Genomic DNA, 18,257 nt, shown 5'->3' on the forward strand with positions numbered 1-18,257 from the left:
AAAGATGGATATTCATCAAATAAAATATTATTACATGTCATACATAGTGCATATTGTTTGATGGCCGTCCTTTTTTTTATGTAGCCATTGAGCGCTGTACCAGACTCTATGATATAAACAACACACCACAGAGAATCTCGGGTTGGTGGACTTAAAGCATATTTATGAAAAAATAAAATTTATTAGGAAAATATTTTGATAAAGCGTAAGCATGAATATAAAAAAATTTCATTCGATTTTTTTTTGGCTACTTCTCTTGTACCTCGTATTATATGATTTACCTTTCCAAACTCAGGATATGTTTGGCTTCATGGAAATTGCTAGAAAAGCTTCTTTGAAAATTCTAATTTTTCTAACAAATTTTAAAAAATTATATGTAATCCCTTGAAAGAATTTTCTTTCCATAAATTGTAAGCAATCATCCTCTATGAAAATTAAATCAAATTATCTGTTTCACATCTTTTCTTTATTTATTTTTGCACTTGTATTAAAAATTGGACTAGACATCTCCCATCCTAAATAGTGAGGTCCAATAAGTCTACGAATCCACGGATGAACTGGGTCCATTTATTGGACGGTTCAGATTATATCTTCTGAGTACCCTACCACGATATCTAAACACCCGGTAAAAAGGAAGGCGACTTAAAACCCTAGAATCCCCTTCCCCCTTTACATGACCGCAGCCAGCCGCAGAACGAAGCGGTAGGAGCAAAACCCTTGCGAGAATGGTAACCTTAATCTCTCCTTTCCTCCGCCTCTCTTCCTCTTCTCTCTCGAACGCTAGCCGAGCCCTAATCTCTCTTTCTTGGCAGGGTATTGATCTCGTCGCCGGCGGCCGGAGCAAGAAGGCCAAGCGCACCGCGCCCAAATCCGACGATGTCTACCTCAAGCTCCTCGTCAAGGTGGGATCCAATTTGGATCCAAGCTGATTTGATCTTTCCTATGTTACTCCTCCTTGTAATCGATGCATGGGGTGAGGATTTCGATCTATTTCTTTATCTGATGGATTCTATTGGACGGTGTTGGTGATCAGCTCTACCGGTTTTTGGTGCGGAGGACCGGGAGCAAGTTCAACGCCGTGATCCTTAAACGGCTGTTTATGAGTAAGATCAACAGGCCCCCAATCTCCCTCAAGAAGCTCATAACGTTCATGGAAGGAAAGGTTAGATTTTTTCCAGCATTTGTTTCTGTAATTCTTTTTGTTTTGTGTTTGTGTATCGATTTTCTTGGTTTTTGGATCAGGAGGATAAGATTGCGGTCATAGTGGGGACTGTGACAGATGATAAGAGGGTGTATGAGGTCCCAGCAATGACGGTGACGGCTCTTAGGTTCACGGAGACGGCGAGGGCTAGGATTCTTAAGGCTGGTGGAGAGTGCTTGACATTTGACCAGCTCGCTCTCCGTGCACCCCTTGGACAGAACACGGTATGTGTCGATCTAAGCATCACCCTAAGCTGATTTCATTTGGCCTTCTTTGTCATATGGTGCGTATGAAAATGGTAGTGGCGAATGTTATAGACTCGGTGTTCTTATTCTTAGTTTGATAATGTTGGCAATCACAACATTCGCTTTATGTTTTGTCATATGGGGTTCTGTAGATCCTAGGATAGTTTGGAACTGTCAGCAATCATCACAATGTATATGGGTAATTTTACAATTACTGCATCATTCAGAACATAAGCTGTTAGTGATGATTCATAAGTCTGTACATCTCATTCTCTTATGGTCAACCGTGGATTGATATAGAGATCAATGAAGAAAGGACATTTCTTAGTTTGCCTCTGATGCGAGGACTTAAAATTTTGCTAAGAGATCAAAATAAAGAGAACAAAAGGGAAGCCCCTGAGATATCCTTTAGAGTAGGTCGGACCTCTACTCTAGAGAAGAACCTAAACTTAAGATAAAGGGGATTAAGAGAGCTCATTCAGGGTAGAAACTGGTGTAGAAATTGAACCTAAACCTAAGATGAAGGGTAAAAGGGCCCATTCAATACAGAAACTGGTTCAAAAATCATTGTGGTCGAAGTTGAGAGTCAATAGATAAAGTCTTCTTGCTGCCTCTATCATTTCTCAATAAAGAGGAAGTTATTTCCAGCAGTACTTCCTTTGGGTGTTGGTTTCCGGTAGTTCCCCCCCTTGATAAACTCCTTGGCCAGATAACAAAAATAAATTACCCATATATGGTCTCTTGTACGAGTAACAAGTGGCTAAACATTGCCGCTCTGAGTGTCATACGTAAACAAGCAATTAGATCTTTGTTGATGCAGTGTTATCATCTGCTTATTATAGTTGGCCGATGACTATTTAATTTTGGGTGTAAACGTTATGGTATATTGATGATTTAACTATCTCGGTTTTAGAAGGCAAATGAGCATGCATGCATGTCTGAAAGTTTTAGAAATTAAACCAGGACCTGTCAACCACTCGGTAAGTCTTTGTCCTAATTATTTGTTCATTTTGTTGGACCTATACTGTATTGGAAGGAACGAGTTAGGGGGAAATTGGGTTTATCAATGTTACCCTGTGTCAAATTTCAGTTTTTGATAATTATCATTAAGGTTATTCTGTAAGGAAAAGATAAAGTGACTTTTTCCCACCTCCCTTGTGCCATACAATCCCCATATCCCTCTCCATGTTCCTCACACTTGCATTATCTCAATATCCTATCTCAATGTTCCTCATGCTTGCATTGCTATTTTGTAAAGTTTGTATGAGAATTGAGTGATGTTCCATGTAAGGGCAAATTTAACTTATGCAAAACCCCATCGTTGCTTTTAATATAATTTGTATGCAACCAAAGTGTTAAATGAGAAGAATTTTTTCTATTTTTTGGGAGAGGAGGTGGAGAGAGCGAGGGAGGGAGAGAGGGTGAGAGAGAAAGATGAGCTTTTATCTGATAAGTCCAATTAAAGGATCTATAGTTCTGAAGAATAAATAGTAAGCCTTGTCAAGTGATGGTTCATGTTGTCTATCATGCTCTCGACTATTTTTAGTACTTGGGAAATTAAAAAAACTGCGAATGTCTCCTGCTGATACATCAAGTATTTAACTCTTGCTGATACATCAAGTAGATTTAAAATGTATTGCAACAAAAAAAGTGTTTTGGAATATAGTTCATAATCCATATCATTGATCACGCTTCAAATTTTTTGGAACAGTTCAAACTGATTTGATAATTAGTATGTCGTGCTATTGGTATTGTTCACTGCACTAAGTAGGAAATCATTAAAATATATTATTTTTGGTTTCTAGGTGTTTTGGACATTGAGGTTCAAGCTTCGATGTAGATATTTAGTGTCTATGTTCCAACATTCATGTTGCACTGATAAGATTGAGTCTTCTATTTTACTAGAAGGGTTCTAGTTTAACTCTCTATTTTTGACACATACACACACAATATAATATCTTTATTATAAGAGTTTCCATTAATCTTAAGATCTTGGAGTGATTAGCAACTCTGTCCTGTTTAGTCAAGTTTCAACAAAACTTATATGTTAACTTCTTCTTGTTCTTTTTTCTTTTCGTATACAAAGATTGATCCAATTTTTGGTCCCAGTGATGCTCATATAAACCATGCTAATGCTGTTATTATTTGATGATTATCTGACTATGTTCTTTTCTGAGGCAACTTTTTCACTCATTGAAATTTTATTTCCTTAGGTTTGATGATATAATACCTTCTAAATTTATCCAGATTGGAGATTTGATGCTTGCATTATAAGCTGGAATTATCACTATTGTTCAGAGGTTGAATTTTGGAATGTTTGTTTAGATGTGAATAAGGTCTTGCACTGTTATGTAGACATAGCATTTGCTTGCCTCATTTCTTAAACTACTTATAATATGTTAATAGTTCTTTATATTCAATATTTGCCACCTCAAGTTTCAGGCTTGTACTCTTGCCATTTGTTCATGATTTTATTTTATCATGATGCTTTAAGCCATGATGATATTGTCTTAATCCTAGGCAAGGTTTGCCGAATCGGTATTGGAATCCGTACCAACACACGGTACGCTTGGGTGTGCCAGTACAAACCAGTACCAGAATTCGTACCGGTCAGTAGATAGGTCTGTACGGTATCGAACACGGTATGCTTGGCATGCCAGTTCTATGCCGGCATGCTCAATTTTTTTTGTCGAGTTTTTCAAGTTGATTTAATCGGTAATCAATTATTTTGAACTTTTTTAATGATTTTAAGTCTAATTTGATATTTTTTTATGTTTCTATGATCTCGGTTTAACCTAAATGATGCATCTTATTGTTTTAAAATTATACAAATTATAAAATGATTAGTGAGATATTGCATGTTACAAAAAAACAACAAAATATCCTCAAATCAAGTGTGAGATAAAAAAATATAAAATAATATAATTAATTATATATATTTAAAGTACAACATACATACCAATATCTAAAATCTCATTGTACACGTGATCAGAAGCATCAATCGACTTGTGGAAGAAAGTTTTCGTATCATAATATGTCAGAAAGTTGATAATGCTTCGTCTGGTAGAATCAATCCAATCATCACAATCACCGTCAGTCCATATGTGGGCCACTTGTTCTTGTATGAGGCAATTCATTATTCTAATTTTTTATTATTGTTAAGAAGCTTACAGTAGATGTTCTTCGGGGCTGGAGGATCTACACTGGGACCGACAATCTGGATGGCGAAAATGGTAGACCCGTAGTAGTATTATCTGCCACATGCGTTAGGATGTGGTTGAAGTAGAACTAGGATCCAATAGCTCATCATATATCCTTCTTATTATTTTGCTTATCCTTTTTCAGCATAGATGCAAAAAGCCCTCAGCATAGATGTAAACTGCTATACGGCCATCGTTTCTGCTGACGGCCTCTCTTACTGAGGAGGTTCTTCTGAATTCTGGATCTGTCTTGCTGCTCGCAGAATCAGAGCCCGACTCCTAGTCTGAGGGCCCACATCGAGCTTTATGACTGGCCATCTCATCTTGCTGCCACTGATCATTCAAGCTCGCTTGCATAGTAATCTGAATCTGTCTTGTCATCTGGAGCGGACGCCTCTTCTAACTTCCTAAAGTGATAGGAAGGTGGCTCTCCGTTCGATGGTCCACCTCTGTATTCTTCGTGAAAATTCTCTTCTTCGCTGTTCTAAAATCAGCGAAGTGCTTTTTCATCATCTGCCGAATCTTTTGTGGAAATTTTCGGTACATAGATATATCGGGATAACCACCAGCTAAGCGCTGCTTCAACCTGCTTACCCTTCTTTTTTAACTCTGTATTGCACCGGTTGCATTTTCAATGGTGTCGACTCGAGAGTATTTGTCCATGATTCCAACTAATGTCACATTCTGCTTCTTTTTTCTTTATGGCTTCATTCCGGCAGATTTATCAAGTACGTTGCTGTATCAATTATTTAAAAATAGCAAAATTTTGTAACGATGAAGATAATTTTTTTATGTCAAAAAATACATCTGATTTACCTAATATATAATACTAATTTTTCATATTTATTTATTTATATATTTTTTAATAATTTTTAAATTTAAAACTACCTTTAAATATCATAAATTAAGAAAAATATGTTTTCTACTTTAGAAATTATTTTTTATAATTTTCGGTATTATTGATATATTTTTAATTGTTTTTCAAATTTAAAAATAATTTTTAAATATTAATATTTTGAAAAATTATTTTCAGCTCGGATCTATGTAGAACTCAACAATGGATGCTACATATATTTTTTAGGCCCATTGGCATAATCAAAGGCTACTTATTTTTTAAATTTTTTCAATTTAGGTTTAGGCTACTGTATGCATGATCACATCAAAATTTGAATAAATGGACACCAAATTTTGGTAGAGAGTAGCTTGCATGCCCTTAAATATGCTTCTAATTTTACAATTTTTTAAATTTTATTATATATATATATTTATTTTTTTATTCAAAAATATATTTTTAATTTTTAAAAATTATAAATAATTTAGAAAATAAAAATTTTTATGTCATCATAGATCATCCAAATCGAAAATTTTGGCATAATCTTTTCTTAGTTTGCAAATTTTGAGCTATTTTTTTTAGCAAAAAAAATTGAGAGAATGATATAGAGGAGAGGAAGCACACTTTATTTAGACTTGGATCTTTTAATCATGTCGAATCGGTATGATTTTCGCCGTGGGGGGAAGGAGAAAGTCGGAGGGCTTAGAAATGATATCTTTTAATCAGCAAACAAATGAAAGGGGAGGGGGCTCAGTTCAGAACCGGGTCGACTCTGTGCGAATGGATCCAGTTGGTTCCTATTGGTTTCGGCTGGTTCTGGTCAGTTCGGTCTAGTTCGGGCTTTTTTGACTAGTTCCGTTCGGTTCGAAACTGGTTTTGGCCGGTTCAGGATTGAAACCAACTCCAATAGACGAACCGATCCGGTTTCCCACTGAGTCGTTTTGGTTCGAGTCGAACCGGGCGGTTCGGTTTGGTTTGGTTCGGCCTTCCTTGATCCCAGGTCATTAAGAAACCTTCCAGAATATGGAAATCAAGGAATAAATACCATGGCAGTATCTGAGCAAAAATATATAATTTGATTTTTTGTATTTAGATCATCTTGTGCAGTCATATTTTGATTTCTTTTGACATCCTCTAGTGCCTCAGTATGCTGATGTTTAGATCATTGTTTTCCTTTTCTCTTAGTGTATTTATATGTGAGGAAACCATGTGTGTTGTCTTCATAGATTTGTATTTGTAACAATCTTAATTGATGAGTCTTCTCACGTACCATTTAAATTTGTCTGCCAATTCTTCTTTGTTGAAGTGTTGGTTGACAATGTCTTTGTTCATATTCTTAGAGGAATATCACAGTTTCCCCTTCTTGCAGTGTCTTCATGGTTTATTTTACATTTGATTATATTTTATGTAATTTTCAATGAAGATAAGAAGAAAATTCTATATATGGAGTGATAGGTAGTACTCCAATGGGTTATACTTGGCAGGTTATGTTTTTTTTTGGTACAGAGGTTATGCTTCTTTAATTTTATGTATCGGCACTACTACTGAAAAATACAGGGCGTGAAATTCTGATGGAAGCATATATCTTCTCAGCAGTTGTCCTATCAAATTGATATATGCGTAGCGTTCTATGGAAGTTGAACGTTTACCATGAGTTTGTTATGGCCATCTGTTATGATTTCGAAAAATGGGTGTATTTTCTAATTCGAAATAAACTTCTTGTTCTTGCAGGTTCTCTTGAGGGGTCCGAAGAATGCCCGGGAAGCTGTGAAACACTTTGGTCCGGCTCCTGGTGTGCCTCACAGCCACACAAAGCCTTATGTCCGTTCCAAGGGGAGGAAATTTGAGAAGGCCAGAGGAAGAAGGAACAGCAGGGGATTTAGGGTTTAGGTCTCATCCTAGTTATTCCAAGGGCAAACTTAAATGTTACTGTTTGAGTAGCAAGGATCTTCTATGTTTGGAATATCTTGGCATGTTTCAGTTTTCAGGACATGGGGAAATGAAGCAGACGTGCAGCTTTTCTGTTCATTTGATTCAAAGCTCGAACCATTTACATTGTTGTTTTATGAGAAATTTTTGATGGCTTGTTTTGTAGTCAAGTTGCTGATGGGATGTGTTCTGTGACTTGGGTTTCAAAAACTGCTAGAGATCGGCAATAGGAATCACACCTGCGTTCTTAACAATGAAAAATTAATAATTTTTGTCAACTATTTATATGCTGATGGATCATCAGTTGAAGCAGAGCTGATGAATTTCTTTTTTCAATGAAGCAGATTTCTGGTTCCAATTCAGTGTTGATTACTAGTGTCAATCGTCATACTGATTGCACCTGCTGAAGCTAAAATCAATCAAGCTATTTTGGGGTTCCTAATGTTCACGGCGGACCAAGATCCTGGATTCTTTCATAACGTTTTTCTTTTTCTTTTTTTTTTATAAAATATATCCTTTTCGTCATTCGATTGATCGTTTTTGTGTTTGATTTCCATTTAGGAGCCGGTGCTGTTCTTGAAACCTACCTCGTCCTACCTCCAGAATGGGGGGATCATCGAGGTCCCGCACACCATCCCCAGAATACATGGAATCATGCTTCTTCTCTTCCCTTGCTCTAGATTCAATGCTATAAATGAAGTGAATTAGAGATTTGATTCTAGATAACCAACAGTATTACTTGCGAATGAAGCAGGGTACGCATTTGCTTTGGATATGAGTCATATGACTGCAAGAGAGATCCAATCTTCTGCTTTTCTTAAAAAATAATTTAGGTATTGGTACCTTCTATGTAGTCAGTATGGACATATCTTTTCATATGCCTCAACGTGTCAACTAACCTTTCTCATGCTGCAAGGCACGGTCTACTTCATTTTCTTCTTTTTAATTATTTCATAGTTTATCGCATGGCTATCTACATCAATTGTTCAACATCCAAAGGTAGCCAAGGATTCGTTGAGGTATAATAAGTAGCTACATGATATGAATAAATGCAATTGATTGGATAACAAAGGATAGGAAAAATGTAATTTCACATCAATGTTTTGTTGGAGGAGCCATCAAGTGTCGAAATGCACCAAAGTCCATGCTGATCCTCTAGGACTCTAAAGAGTGCAAAATTGCAATCCACAGTCTCCTGGTTGGTTGCCTCTGAAGGTCTCAAAAATTGTATCGCATTATTGCATTCATTTTATGCTCAATATATGCTTTCCATAAATATTCGTAACATAGTAATGGAGGGATATTGACAAGCAAAGCATGCTTAATCAGAGCTTTCTTTCTTTCTTATTTTTTTATTTTTTTTTTGGTACATCATCGACTCACACACAACGGGTGTGAGTTAGCCCTTAGAATCAGAAAGCATAAGAAATTGCAAGGAAGACGGAATAGAGTTGTAGTTCTCTCAGATAACATCTCCGAAATGATGAGCCACATAGGATACCATCCAATCTGCAGCATTGTTGGTCTCTCTGTAAATATGAGTAGCCCGAGAGCCGACGTATTCACCTAAAAGACGGTGAATATTGTGGAGCAACCGCAACCCCCTGGCAGCACGCCCGAGACCCTGAATCCCTTCGATCATCGTGACGGAGTCCCCCTCAAGAATAATGCGATCCGCACCCAGCATCTGCCTCGCGTAGGAGGCCCTCCCAAGCGGCTCTGACCTCGGCGACAGACTGATCGAAAATCTGCCGACCCTCGGCCGCCACTAATCTGGCTTGTTGATCTGCTGCTACATCCACCCTCCTTGACACTACCGTTAAAGTTCACCTTAAGAAAACCAAGGGCGGGGGCTCTCAAAAGACGAGCACAATTCTGGACGCTGCAAGAGCAAAATGAGAGTCCCAGATTTTCCTAGCCAACCCAAGGACAACGACGCATTGATGTCAAAGACCTCCACCGCATGAAGTAGGGCCCTATTCACCACTCTCGGGTGCGCACCTCTATCCTCAAAGACTCGGACGTTCCTATCTAGCCAGCAGTGATAAGCCAGATAAGCCACCTTAATCCCCTGCTCTAGAAGGTCGGGCCTCCGAGAGGACTCAGCCAGAAAGAGCAGAAAATCCTCAGTCGATGACCACCCCTGTCGTAGCTTAGAGGAGGCCGAGGTGCACTTCCAAATCCGAACAGACTATTGGCATCTAAAAAGGATATGAAAGATAGACTTCTCCGCCTCCTGACATGCCCAACAACCTAGGGTGATGCTCACCCCTCGCCGAGCCAGCACTCTTCTTGATGACCCAAAGATTGATTTAAAGATTGATTTTGATGATCACAAAACCTTGAAGTATAAATACTAATGTTTGTGTTGCAAGAAGAAAGATAATTTGTTTTGCAAGGAACATAGCAAGTTGGAAAAATACAAGAAGGCCTCAAAAGCTCTCAAGAAAAGTTGGAAGAAAGCTACAATTTATTGGCCCAAGTTTCAAGTTCAAAGGATTTAAGTTGGAGAAGCAAATTCAAAGAAAGATTCAAAAGAATAGTCCTCGAGTCGACTCCTGGAAGTTCAGAGTCGACTCTGGCACTCTGGAGTTTCAAGGAACAGTGCTCGAGTCGACTCCGGAACTTTACGAGTCGACTCCGACTGAGAACAGACAAAAAAAACAGAGAGTTGATTTTCAGTGCTACAGTGCTCGAGTCGACTCCGAGATCGACTCCGAGACTGCAGGTCGACTCCAGGACTGCAAACAGACAAAAAATAGAGAGTTGATTTTCAGTACTACAGTGCTCGAGTCGACTCCTACTTTAGCCGAGTCGACTCCAGCACGCTGGGAGGCATAACGGCTAGTTTTTTCTCAACTCCAACGGCTCTATTTTTGTCTCTAACGGCTAGATTTTTATTCCCAATCCCTCTAAAGCTATAAAATCAAGGGGAGAGCAAGGGGAGAAGGTATGGAAGTGGGAGAGAACACTTAGGAAAGAGATCTCAAAGAAAAATCTCCCAAAAGCACAAAAGGGCCATTCAAAGCAAAATAGAGAGAAGAAGAGCATCCAAGTGAATCCCAAAGCTTCCTCTTCAACTGTGTGCTGCCTCAGTGATCTTCTACCTCGTGCCAAATCAGAAGAGGGTCAAGTAAAGAAGAAGCCGAGTTCCTTCATCTACAAATTTGTTTGAGGGCTTCTTCTCTTTACTCTACTTGTTTACATTGCTATATTTGCTTGTTTAAGAAGCTTGTATTTGTTTTAAATTCTTGTTCTAATATCTTGTAACTTGATTCAATCAAGGGATTGAATCAAGGGGTTAAGGTTTGTTGGTGAGCCAAAGGGAAAACCAACGTTGTAAGGTTGTGGTTGGTGAGCCTTTGGGAAAACCAACTGGGTTGGATTGTGAGCCCGTGAAAACAATCGATTGGTTCTAGTCGGTGAGCCTGTGAAAACCGACCGAGTTCGTTGTGATCTCGCAAAATAAGTTGGGTTGTGAGCTTGTAAAACAACCGACTGTAATCTGAGGGATTATAGTGAAATTCCCAAGAGGTCTTGGAGAGTGGATGTAGGTGCTGGGGTGCACCGAACCACTATACATCTTTGTGTTTGTGATGCCTTATCTCTTGTATTTCATGCCTTACATTCTTGCTTGATTATGTAATATCTCTAGCTTTGTTTTCTATAGAGTTATAAGTGATTGTTTAGAATTTGCTTAGCTTCCACTCCATTCTTACCATACACATAGATTAAAATTGATCATACAACTATAAGTTAATTTTAGATTAATTGCACCCTAAAGCCATAGTATAATTGCTCTAGCTTAATTTTCCACTGCTTTACTTGTAATTGCCTAGAGCTTAAGTAAATAACATCTTATCATTCCGCTGCATTCTATTCAAAGTAAAAATTAGGGAACATAATTTTTAGAAAACCCAATTCACCCCCCCCCTTAGGTTGTCACCTTGGGCAACACTTCTGGTTGGCAAACATCCCCAGGCCACCTCCAGACAAATAAGGCCACACAGGTGGATACGCAGTCGCCAATTCCAATCCCCCTCAATCAGCCGTGCCGTAGTCCTCCTGACCAGCCCAAGAAGGTCTCGAGTCCGCAGCTGTCCTGCCAATTTGGCCCCACACCCTCCTATCCTCCACCATACCTGCTAGGATTGGCACCGCCAACTCCCGCTCAGCCAGTTGCTCGCCAAAGGCCCGCTGCACGAGGTCCACATCCCATCCTCGCTCTTCTGGGGCAAATAGATCATGAACCCTGTGCCCCTCCAGCCCCTCGAGGTCGAAATAGGTGCGCCACCTGCTCAGCAGTACGCTGGCCAGCCAACAGTCCCCCAAGACATCCACTGATCGCTCATCACCAATCTCTCATCTGATCTCCGAAATCACCGAGGGAGCATGAGAGCATATCTTTTGCTAGAAGAAGGAGCTGCGCCGACCCATGCGGAAGATGGACGGGTCCGCCAGGTTTCCATACTTGGCCCTCATCAGGGAGCCCCAGAGACTCGCCTGCTTCAGAATAAACTTGACTGCCATCCTAGTATAGCGAAGGCCTTCCGCCGCTCGATCAGGAAGTGGATCCCCAGTCCACCACAGCTAGTCGGCTGGCAAATCATATCCAATCAGAACTTTCCATTAGCATCACCTTCTTCGTTGTTCATTAAACTTTTCCTGTATAATACTGCCATGTATAATCTTATGGGCTTTAAGAGGTATAACCTTTAGCATAGGTTTAGTTATATGACTATGTTATAGAGTTACGAACTGAGATATAGTTAGCTTACTTGGTGGAGCTGCTGCTACTGGGTAAAGAAATCTATGTCCATTCTATCCTAAAGCCCGCTGTTTGATTGCCATACCATAAGCGGTGATCCTCATGGTCGCTTAGGCCATTTCCAGCCCTGCTCTTTTCTTATACCTGAGAGTAAACAATTACAAATATATGTATTTCTCTTCCTTCTAGTAGCTTTGTAGATAAGGGGTCCAGGGAATAAAAGCAGGTATACATTTTTCTGTTTTTTAATCATGATATTATATATTTTTCATTTTTTTTCTGAGAGTGATGAAATAATAATGTGTTAATTTTATAGAACTTAGAAAATATTTTAAGTTGTATAATATGGCAACATTCTTTTAGATTTGTGCAGCAATGACATAGTCGTGCACATTTTTATATTCCGAGTATGAGAAACTGATGTTTTCAATAGCTGAGTAATTACCATGTTATTGCAGTCAGCAGGTCTCCCATGGGACAGTGGCCAAAGGGCAGGACGCATTCGCTCCAATCGGTGCACTTGTAAGGAAGCCTGATTTCTTTGAGGGTTTATCAGAGAATACCAATCATACATTTCGCAAAAAGTTCGAGTGCATGCAACAATAAACTAGTTATCATGTTTTGTCTTCCTAGTTTCAAGTTCATATCCTTTGAGGGTTTTTCAGAGAATACCAATCATACGCATTCACTCCTCACCAATGCAGTAAACAGTTTGATATATGCCATTGGTTGACCCTTTAGCACTATAATCCTTTAGAATTCAGACTATTATATGACCAAGTTAGTGTTAGTATAAGCATATTGAGCTGTTTGACTGTCCTATCAATTCCTTCTGCCCAGGCCCTCAGGGTGCTGGCCCCGTCAGTGTGCGCCAACCGATTACAGCCGGCACAACAGGTCTGATAGATATCCACTTTGATGTCCAGAGATGCCAAAAACCAGTCAGTGGTTGCTGCCGTAGTATAATAAGGAGATATTTATGAAGCTGATTTGAGCTGGATTTTATGCTGGAGCACATTAGTGATCGGAACAGAGTTGCAGCTTACGAGAATAAAGTTGGCATGAACATAGCCACCAAAATCGAGAGAGAGAGAACGACTCAGCATTGGAGGAACAATTGTATGACACATCCAGAGGATCTCTTCAGAGTATTGGGCAGCAAAGGAGGCGATACAGTTAGCGGCGTTGTTCGCTTCTTGGTACACATACACGGCCTGAAAGGCATCACACTCCCTCACCAGCCACCGGATGTCGCCTAGTAGCGGGTGTTTTGCCCTTCTCCGCCCATCTTTTTGTATCCAACCAATCACCACAGCTGAATCTTCCCTCAAGGATGATACTCTTGGCCCCTAAGACCCATCTTGCGTAGAAGCTTCCCTCTTGCGCTACCCTGAGCTGATGCCGCGAAAGTGCGTCGCCCCCACCCCAAAGGCAGCTCCAGCTCTATCTCCACTAGCAGACAACGAGCAATCAAAGTCATCTTGAGATGGCCAGAGAGTGGGGGCTCCCAAGAAACCAAGACAGACCTAAGCACTATAATAGCAGAGAGGGGACCCCAGATGTCTCTAGCCATCCCAGACGAAGCAACAATGGCAGCCTTAGTGACCTCAACGACCTGACAAAGGGCTCTTTCCACAACAGTTCTCAGGGTGCCTTCATATCCTCGAAGACTCTACTGTTCCTGTCCAGCCAAATGTGGTACGCCAGATAGGCACAGGCGATGCCCCACTCAGCAGTACTTGGTGATCACATGACAACCCTCATGTGGCGAAGTAGATTCTCTACTACTCGGTGGTCCTCGGCATAGGAAACGAGGCCCTCCTCCAGATCTGTGCGGCCCGTGGGCATCCAAGTAGAGCATGGCTGACCGACTCCATCATATCAAGGCAATCCACACACGTCTGAAGGATCCTGACCCTCCTCCTAGCCAGCACACTTATGGTCAGCAGACAATCCTAGGCCACCTTCAGATAAATAAAGCCACTCGGGGGTGAACCCGCATCTTCTAGATCCATCCGTTGTCAAGCTGCTAGGATGCCTCTCCGCCAATCACCGTCTCCAGATCCGCTGAATGTACCTTGGCCCTCCCTATGGTCGTCCAGAGTAGACCGTCCGTCAACGCTCCTTGAGGCAGCAGGATAACTAGGATCCTCTATTAGATCCGAGGAATGATTTTATCTTGTTTAATTTCATTATAGCCCCTTTCTCCCCTCTATGATTACAGGTTCCTCTGTCAAGGTGCCATTTCTCATGCAACAAGACCACAACTAAATCAAAAGATATCATCCCAAGCCACCATCTCAATGGTCGCAACTGCATCCAGATGCCAAACATTATGCTCCTGCTGCTAGCCAATAATTTTTCCAAGTGGATTTCATGGATGTAACCGCAGTCTACTGATGGCACTGGGACAGAAAACTAGCTATATCACGTAGGATCACCAAGCTCATAATTTCTATATATGCTAGAACAACAACAAAGAAGAAGCACTCTCAAGACAACCTCTTTGACAAAGATAGTTGGCACTCGATGCTTAGCATAGTTGGCTTATTAACATCGGCTAAAGATGATTTCACCATTACTAAAGATCACACACCATATCAGAACTTCTGGATGAAGTCAAAGATGTGATCGGTGATCTCCTGCGCCTTCTCCTGGTTGATGAAGTGAGCAACTCCCTCCATGACAACTACTTCCTGAAGGAGAGGAACATCTTTCTTGAAGCCACCCTTGTGGATATAGTCCTGCCTGCGTGGTGGGTCATGGTAATTGAGATCCAGGTCTCCGATAATAAACTTAGCTGGTACTTTTATTTGTGCTCCAGTCCATGCTGCTGCAAGCTCCCAGTTTCTGCAAGGAAAAATAATCCCAACAATGTAAAGGAGTCCAGTTATACACTGCTTATGTGAGCGAGCTTACCAAGTATCGACACCACATACTTGATAACAAAAAACAATATCAAGGGGGAAAACATATATAACATGAGCGTAGCAAGTATTCCAAATAACTTCACTGGATCAAGTAATCAAGATAACAATTTTTGATCATTTGAGAAGCTGAAAAAGCTTGCTCCCACCACATATGAGGCATTTTTTCTGATACAGCCATGCTGATGGAGTTGAAGGTTGCAGGTAACTTACAAATCAAGACATCGGTAGTAATTGATCGGCCCAGTAAAACCAGACTTCTCAAACTTGCTCGTGAAATAGTTGATGTCTTCTTCCGAGAGCCAAGAAGGCAATGTAATGTGCTCATTAGGTGAACCCCAGCCTTCCTTGGGTATGAAAAGAGGCCCTGGATTGCGATACGTCAAAAATTTCCTGAGGACTGTTGCAGTTCCAAGCCGAGCAAATTCTGCTTCTACGGCTCCGTGTTCCTACGTCAATATTATGAGATGCTTACAACCATTTTAAAGAGTGTTCATCCAAAAAATAGAACAAAATAAAATGACTCCTTACAGCCTCCCTTCCCTTAAATAAATTTAAAAAGAAAAAAAAAACATATGCATATGACTAACCATATCGACGTAAAGAAACAGACCTGGAATCTAGAGATATAGTACTCATCTCCATTAAGAGTTCGAACGTGATTCAAGGGCTTCGCAGCAGGGTTCCGGGGCATAAACGGCACGCTCAAATTCACCAATGCTTTCACCCGGTCCGGCCTAAACAGGCACAGATGCCACGCCACGAACGCCCCCCAGTCATGCCCCACCACAAACACCTTATGTTCAAACACTCGAAAATATAAAACTTACCGTCAATGGCAAAAGATATTCGAACTTTTTATTATTAGATAAAAGAATGGTCACCTGAGAGAGGGCGAGGGCGTCGAGGAGGGCGACGAGGTCGCCGACGAGGTGGAAGATGGTGTAGGAGGCGACGTCGGGCGGCGCGTCGGTGTCGCCGTAGCCGCGGAGGTCGGGGGCGATGGCACGGTAGCCACGGGCGGCGAGGCCGGCGATCTGGTGGCGCCATGTGTACCAGAGCTCCGGGAAGCCGTGGAGGAGGAGCACCGGCAGCCCCTTCCCCTTCTCCGCCACGTGCATTCTTATCCCGTTGGCCTCCACCGTCCGATGCGAGATTCCCGACGCCCCCTCCATTTCTCTCTCTCTCCGCGTCTGGGGGCAGGTAAATTAGATGACGCGGAACAGAGGTCCGAGAGGATTTTGTGGCCCTTCAAACGTCATCGTCATGGTTCGCGAACCTCCCATGTCTTTTGGTGCACCAACCCCGCTCCCATTTTGAGAAAATGATATTCGCCATTGACCTCTCCATCGTCGGCAGAAATTGGAGGCGGCTGGGGCCGAGGACGGTAGAAGCTTGCACTCCGTCAGTTATCTCTATCCTTCCATGGAGGACTCTGTTCTTTTCTAAGAAGCACCTTTCGATCAAAGAAGGCGGTTGTTTGGGAGTGATCGATCAAAGCCGGCTTTGTAGACACGCGTTGCGACGCAAGCCATGTTTTTTTTAGATGGATCTTGCAAGGTTGGAGGTCGCTCGTCACCTTGACATTTCTTTTTCTTTTTCGGTCAAGCCGTCGCATTGACATTCGCCAATGGCACTCCGACACACAAGTTGAAACGAGTATTTTATATATCATGAGTACAAATACATCGGCAAATAATGAGCCTCAAAGTGCCCCGAACAAGTCTCTCTCCTCCAGCCTACAGGGCGCCTCCTAAATAGCTTGCTACCATTTCGATAGATATCATAGATAATCTTTGTGCCGGAGTGGCATTAGCACCATGATATTTCACAATGCAAATGATCCTATTATATATTACACTTGCTCTTGTGAACTTTGCTATTCTTCTTGTGCCATGCATGTCCCACGCAAAAAAAGTTGTGTGATGGTTCAACACCCTGTAATCATAATATTTTTAATGTCATGTCTCCTCCTCCTCTTTTCTTTTCTTCCCCCCCCCCCCCCCCATCTTCTTCAAGGCGGTTGGAACCTTGGACCTTTGCATCACTGGTGGTGAACATTCAACAACAGGGATGCGACCAGTGATAAGTAGGGGTTGGTGGTTTAGGATTTGCGGATTGTGTTGAGAGAAAAAGAGCCAACGATGATTAGATCAGCAAGGAGAAGGTCGCGGTGATGCCGTGATGGTGAGGTTAGCATGGAATGGACTTGTCCAGGGTCGGACAGAGAAGGATGGAAGCCATGAGTAGTGGTCAGTGAGGTTAGCATAGGTTCTTGTCCACATTAACTAGAATAAATCCGGGCTTAGTTTTAGTAGAGAACCTAAGCCTAATCCTAATAGATTTTCTTTGATTTTTAGTTGAGAATGGTGATAGAGAGTGGTTTTGTAAAATATATATGTAAAAAAGAGTAACGCGAAAAGGAAGGAGATCTTTGTGAGGCATATGCAAGGGAACCGAATTTGAATCTTGGCTTATATTTTTTTTTGATAAAAAAAAATTTCTCCTCTCTCCTAATTTCTTTTTTTAGCATCACTTTCTTATTATTTTTTTCTGATGTTTATTCTGAATCCTGAATGGACTCATTTGATCTACACTTACTAGTCGGTATTAGAGTTATAGACTTTGAGGTTTATTATTCATGTGTTCAAAATTCGACGTATTTGAAGAGCTTCCGGTAACAATAACCACGATGCAAGACGCAAAGGATGTAAACTCTTATTTTGGTGATTCAAAAAGGTAAATCATTATAATTGATGCAACCATTTCTCTCACTGAGATTAAAAAAATTAAACAATACTACTTTTGAGTATTGAAAATCCGGCATCAAGTTTGATTTGATCGGGCCAAATTTATGAGAGATTGTGAACAGTAATGCCACCAAAAACCCCTAATATTGCAGAAAAGCAAGGGAGAGAAAAAACAACCTGATCCCCTAGCACCCTAATCCTTTAGGTTTCAGACTCTTATATGACCAAGTTAGTGTTAATATGGCCATATTGGGCTGTTTGATATCTTAGCAGTTTGCAGAATATTATTGGTGTCTTACCGTGCCCGTAGATTCCAGCCGGCATAACAGATCTAATGGATATCCACTTTGATGTCCAGTGGCGACCAAAGCCATTCAGCGGTTGATGCCGTAGTATAATAAGGAG

The 18,257-nt window shown here is 40.9% G+C and overlaps 2 protein-coding genes and 1 non-coding gene across 4 annotated transcripts; 2 read left to right on the forward strand and 1 right to left on the reverse strand.

The window, feature by feature from the left end:
* The first annotated feature begins 590 nt into the window (after positions 1-590).
* Positions 591-7,572, forward strand: LOC120107273 (Ribosomal protein L18e/L15 superfamily protein). Of its 2 annotated transcripts, XM_039120483.3 has the most exons (5): positions 591-728; positions 813-902; positions 1,034-1,162; positions 1,243-1,425; positions 7,210-7,572. In XM_039120483.3, the coding sequence occupies exons 1-5, from the start codon at positions 726-728 to the stop codon at positions 7,366-7,368; spliced, it is 564 nt and encodes a 187-aa protein (XP_038976411.1). In that variant the 5' UTR covers positions 591-725; the 3' UTR covers positions 7,369-7,572. The 2 variants fall into 2 exon arrangements, with proteins under 2 accessions (XP_038976411.1, XP_088573094.1); XM_088716968.2 differs by lacking the exon at positions 591-728 and having other exon boundaries at positions 884-902.
* On the forward strand, positions 3,548-3,629 carry LOC113461175 (small nucleolar RNA snoR53Y). Its single transcript, XR_003383277.3, has one exon. It is a non-coding gene; the product is annotated as a small nucleolar RNA snoR53Y (small nucleolar RNA).
* Positions 7,573-14,607: 7,035 nt separating the features above from the next.
* On the reverse strand, positions 14,608-16,853 carry LOC120105568 (epoxide hydrolase 1-like). The gene is made up of 4 exons (XM_039118149.3): positions 15,987-16,853; positions 15,716-15,898; positions 15,316-15,551; positions 14,608-15,025 (listed from the first exon to the last, which is right to left on the reverse strand). The coding sequence occupies exons 1-4, from the start codon at positions 16,275-16,277 to the stop codon at positions 14,776-14,778; spliced, it is 960 nt and encodes a 319-aa protein (XP_038974077.3). The 5' UTR covers positions 16,278-16,853; the 3' UTR covers positions 14,608-14,775.
* Between the last annotated feature and the right edge of the window lie 1,404 nt (positions 16,854-18,257).

This window comes from Phoenix dactylifera, chromosome 2 (assembly GCF_051530095.1).
Source record: "Phoenix dactylifera cultivar Ajwa chromosome 2, Ajwa_hap1_PhDact_Kaust_v1.1, whole genome shotgun sequence".
In the NCBI taxonomy this organism is placed as follows: domain Eukaryota; kingdom Viridiplantae; phylum Streptophyta; class Magnoliopsida; order Arecales; family Arecaceae; genus Phoenix; species Phoenix dactylifera.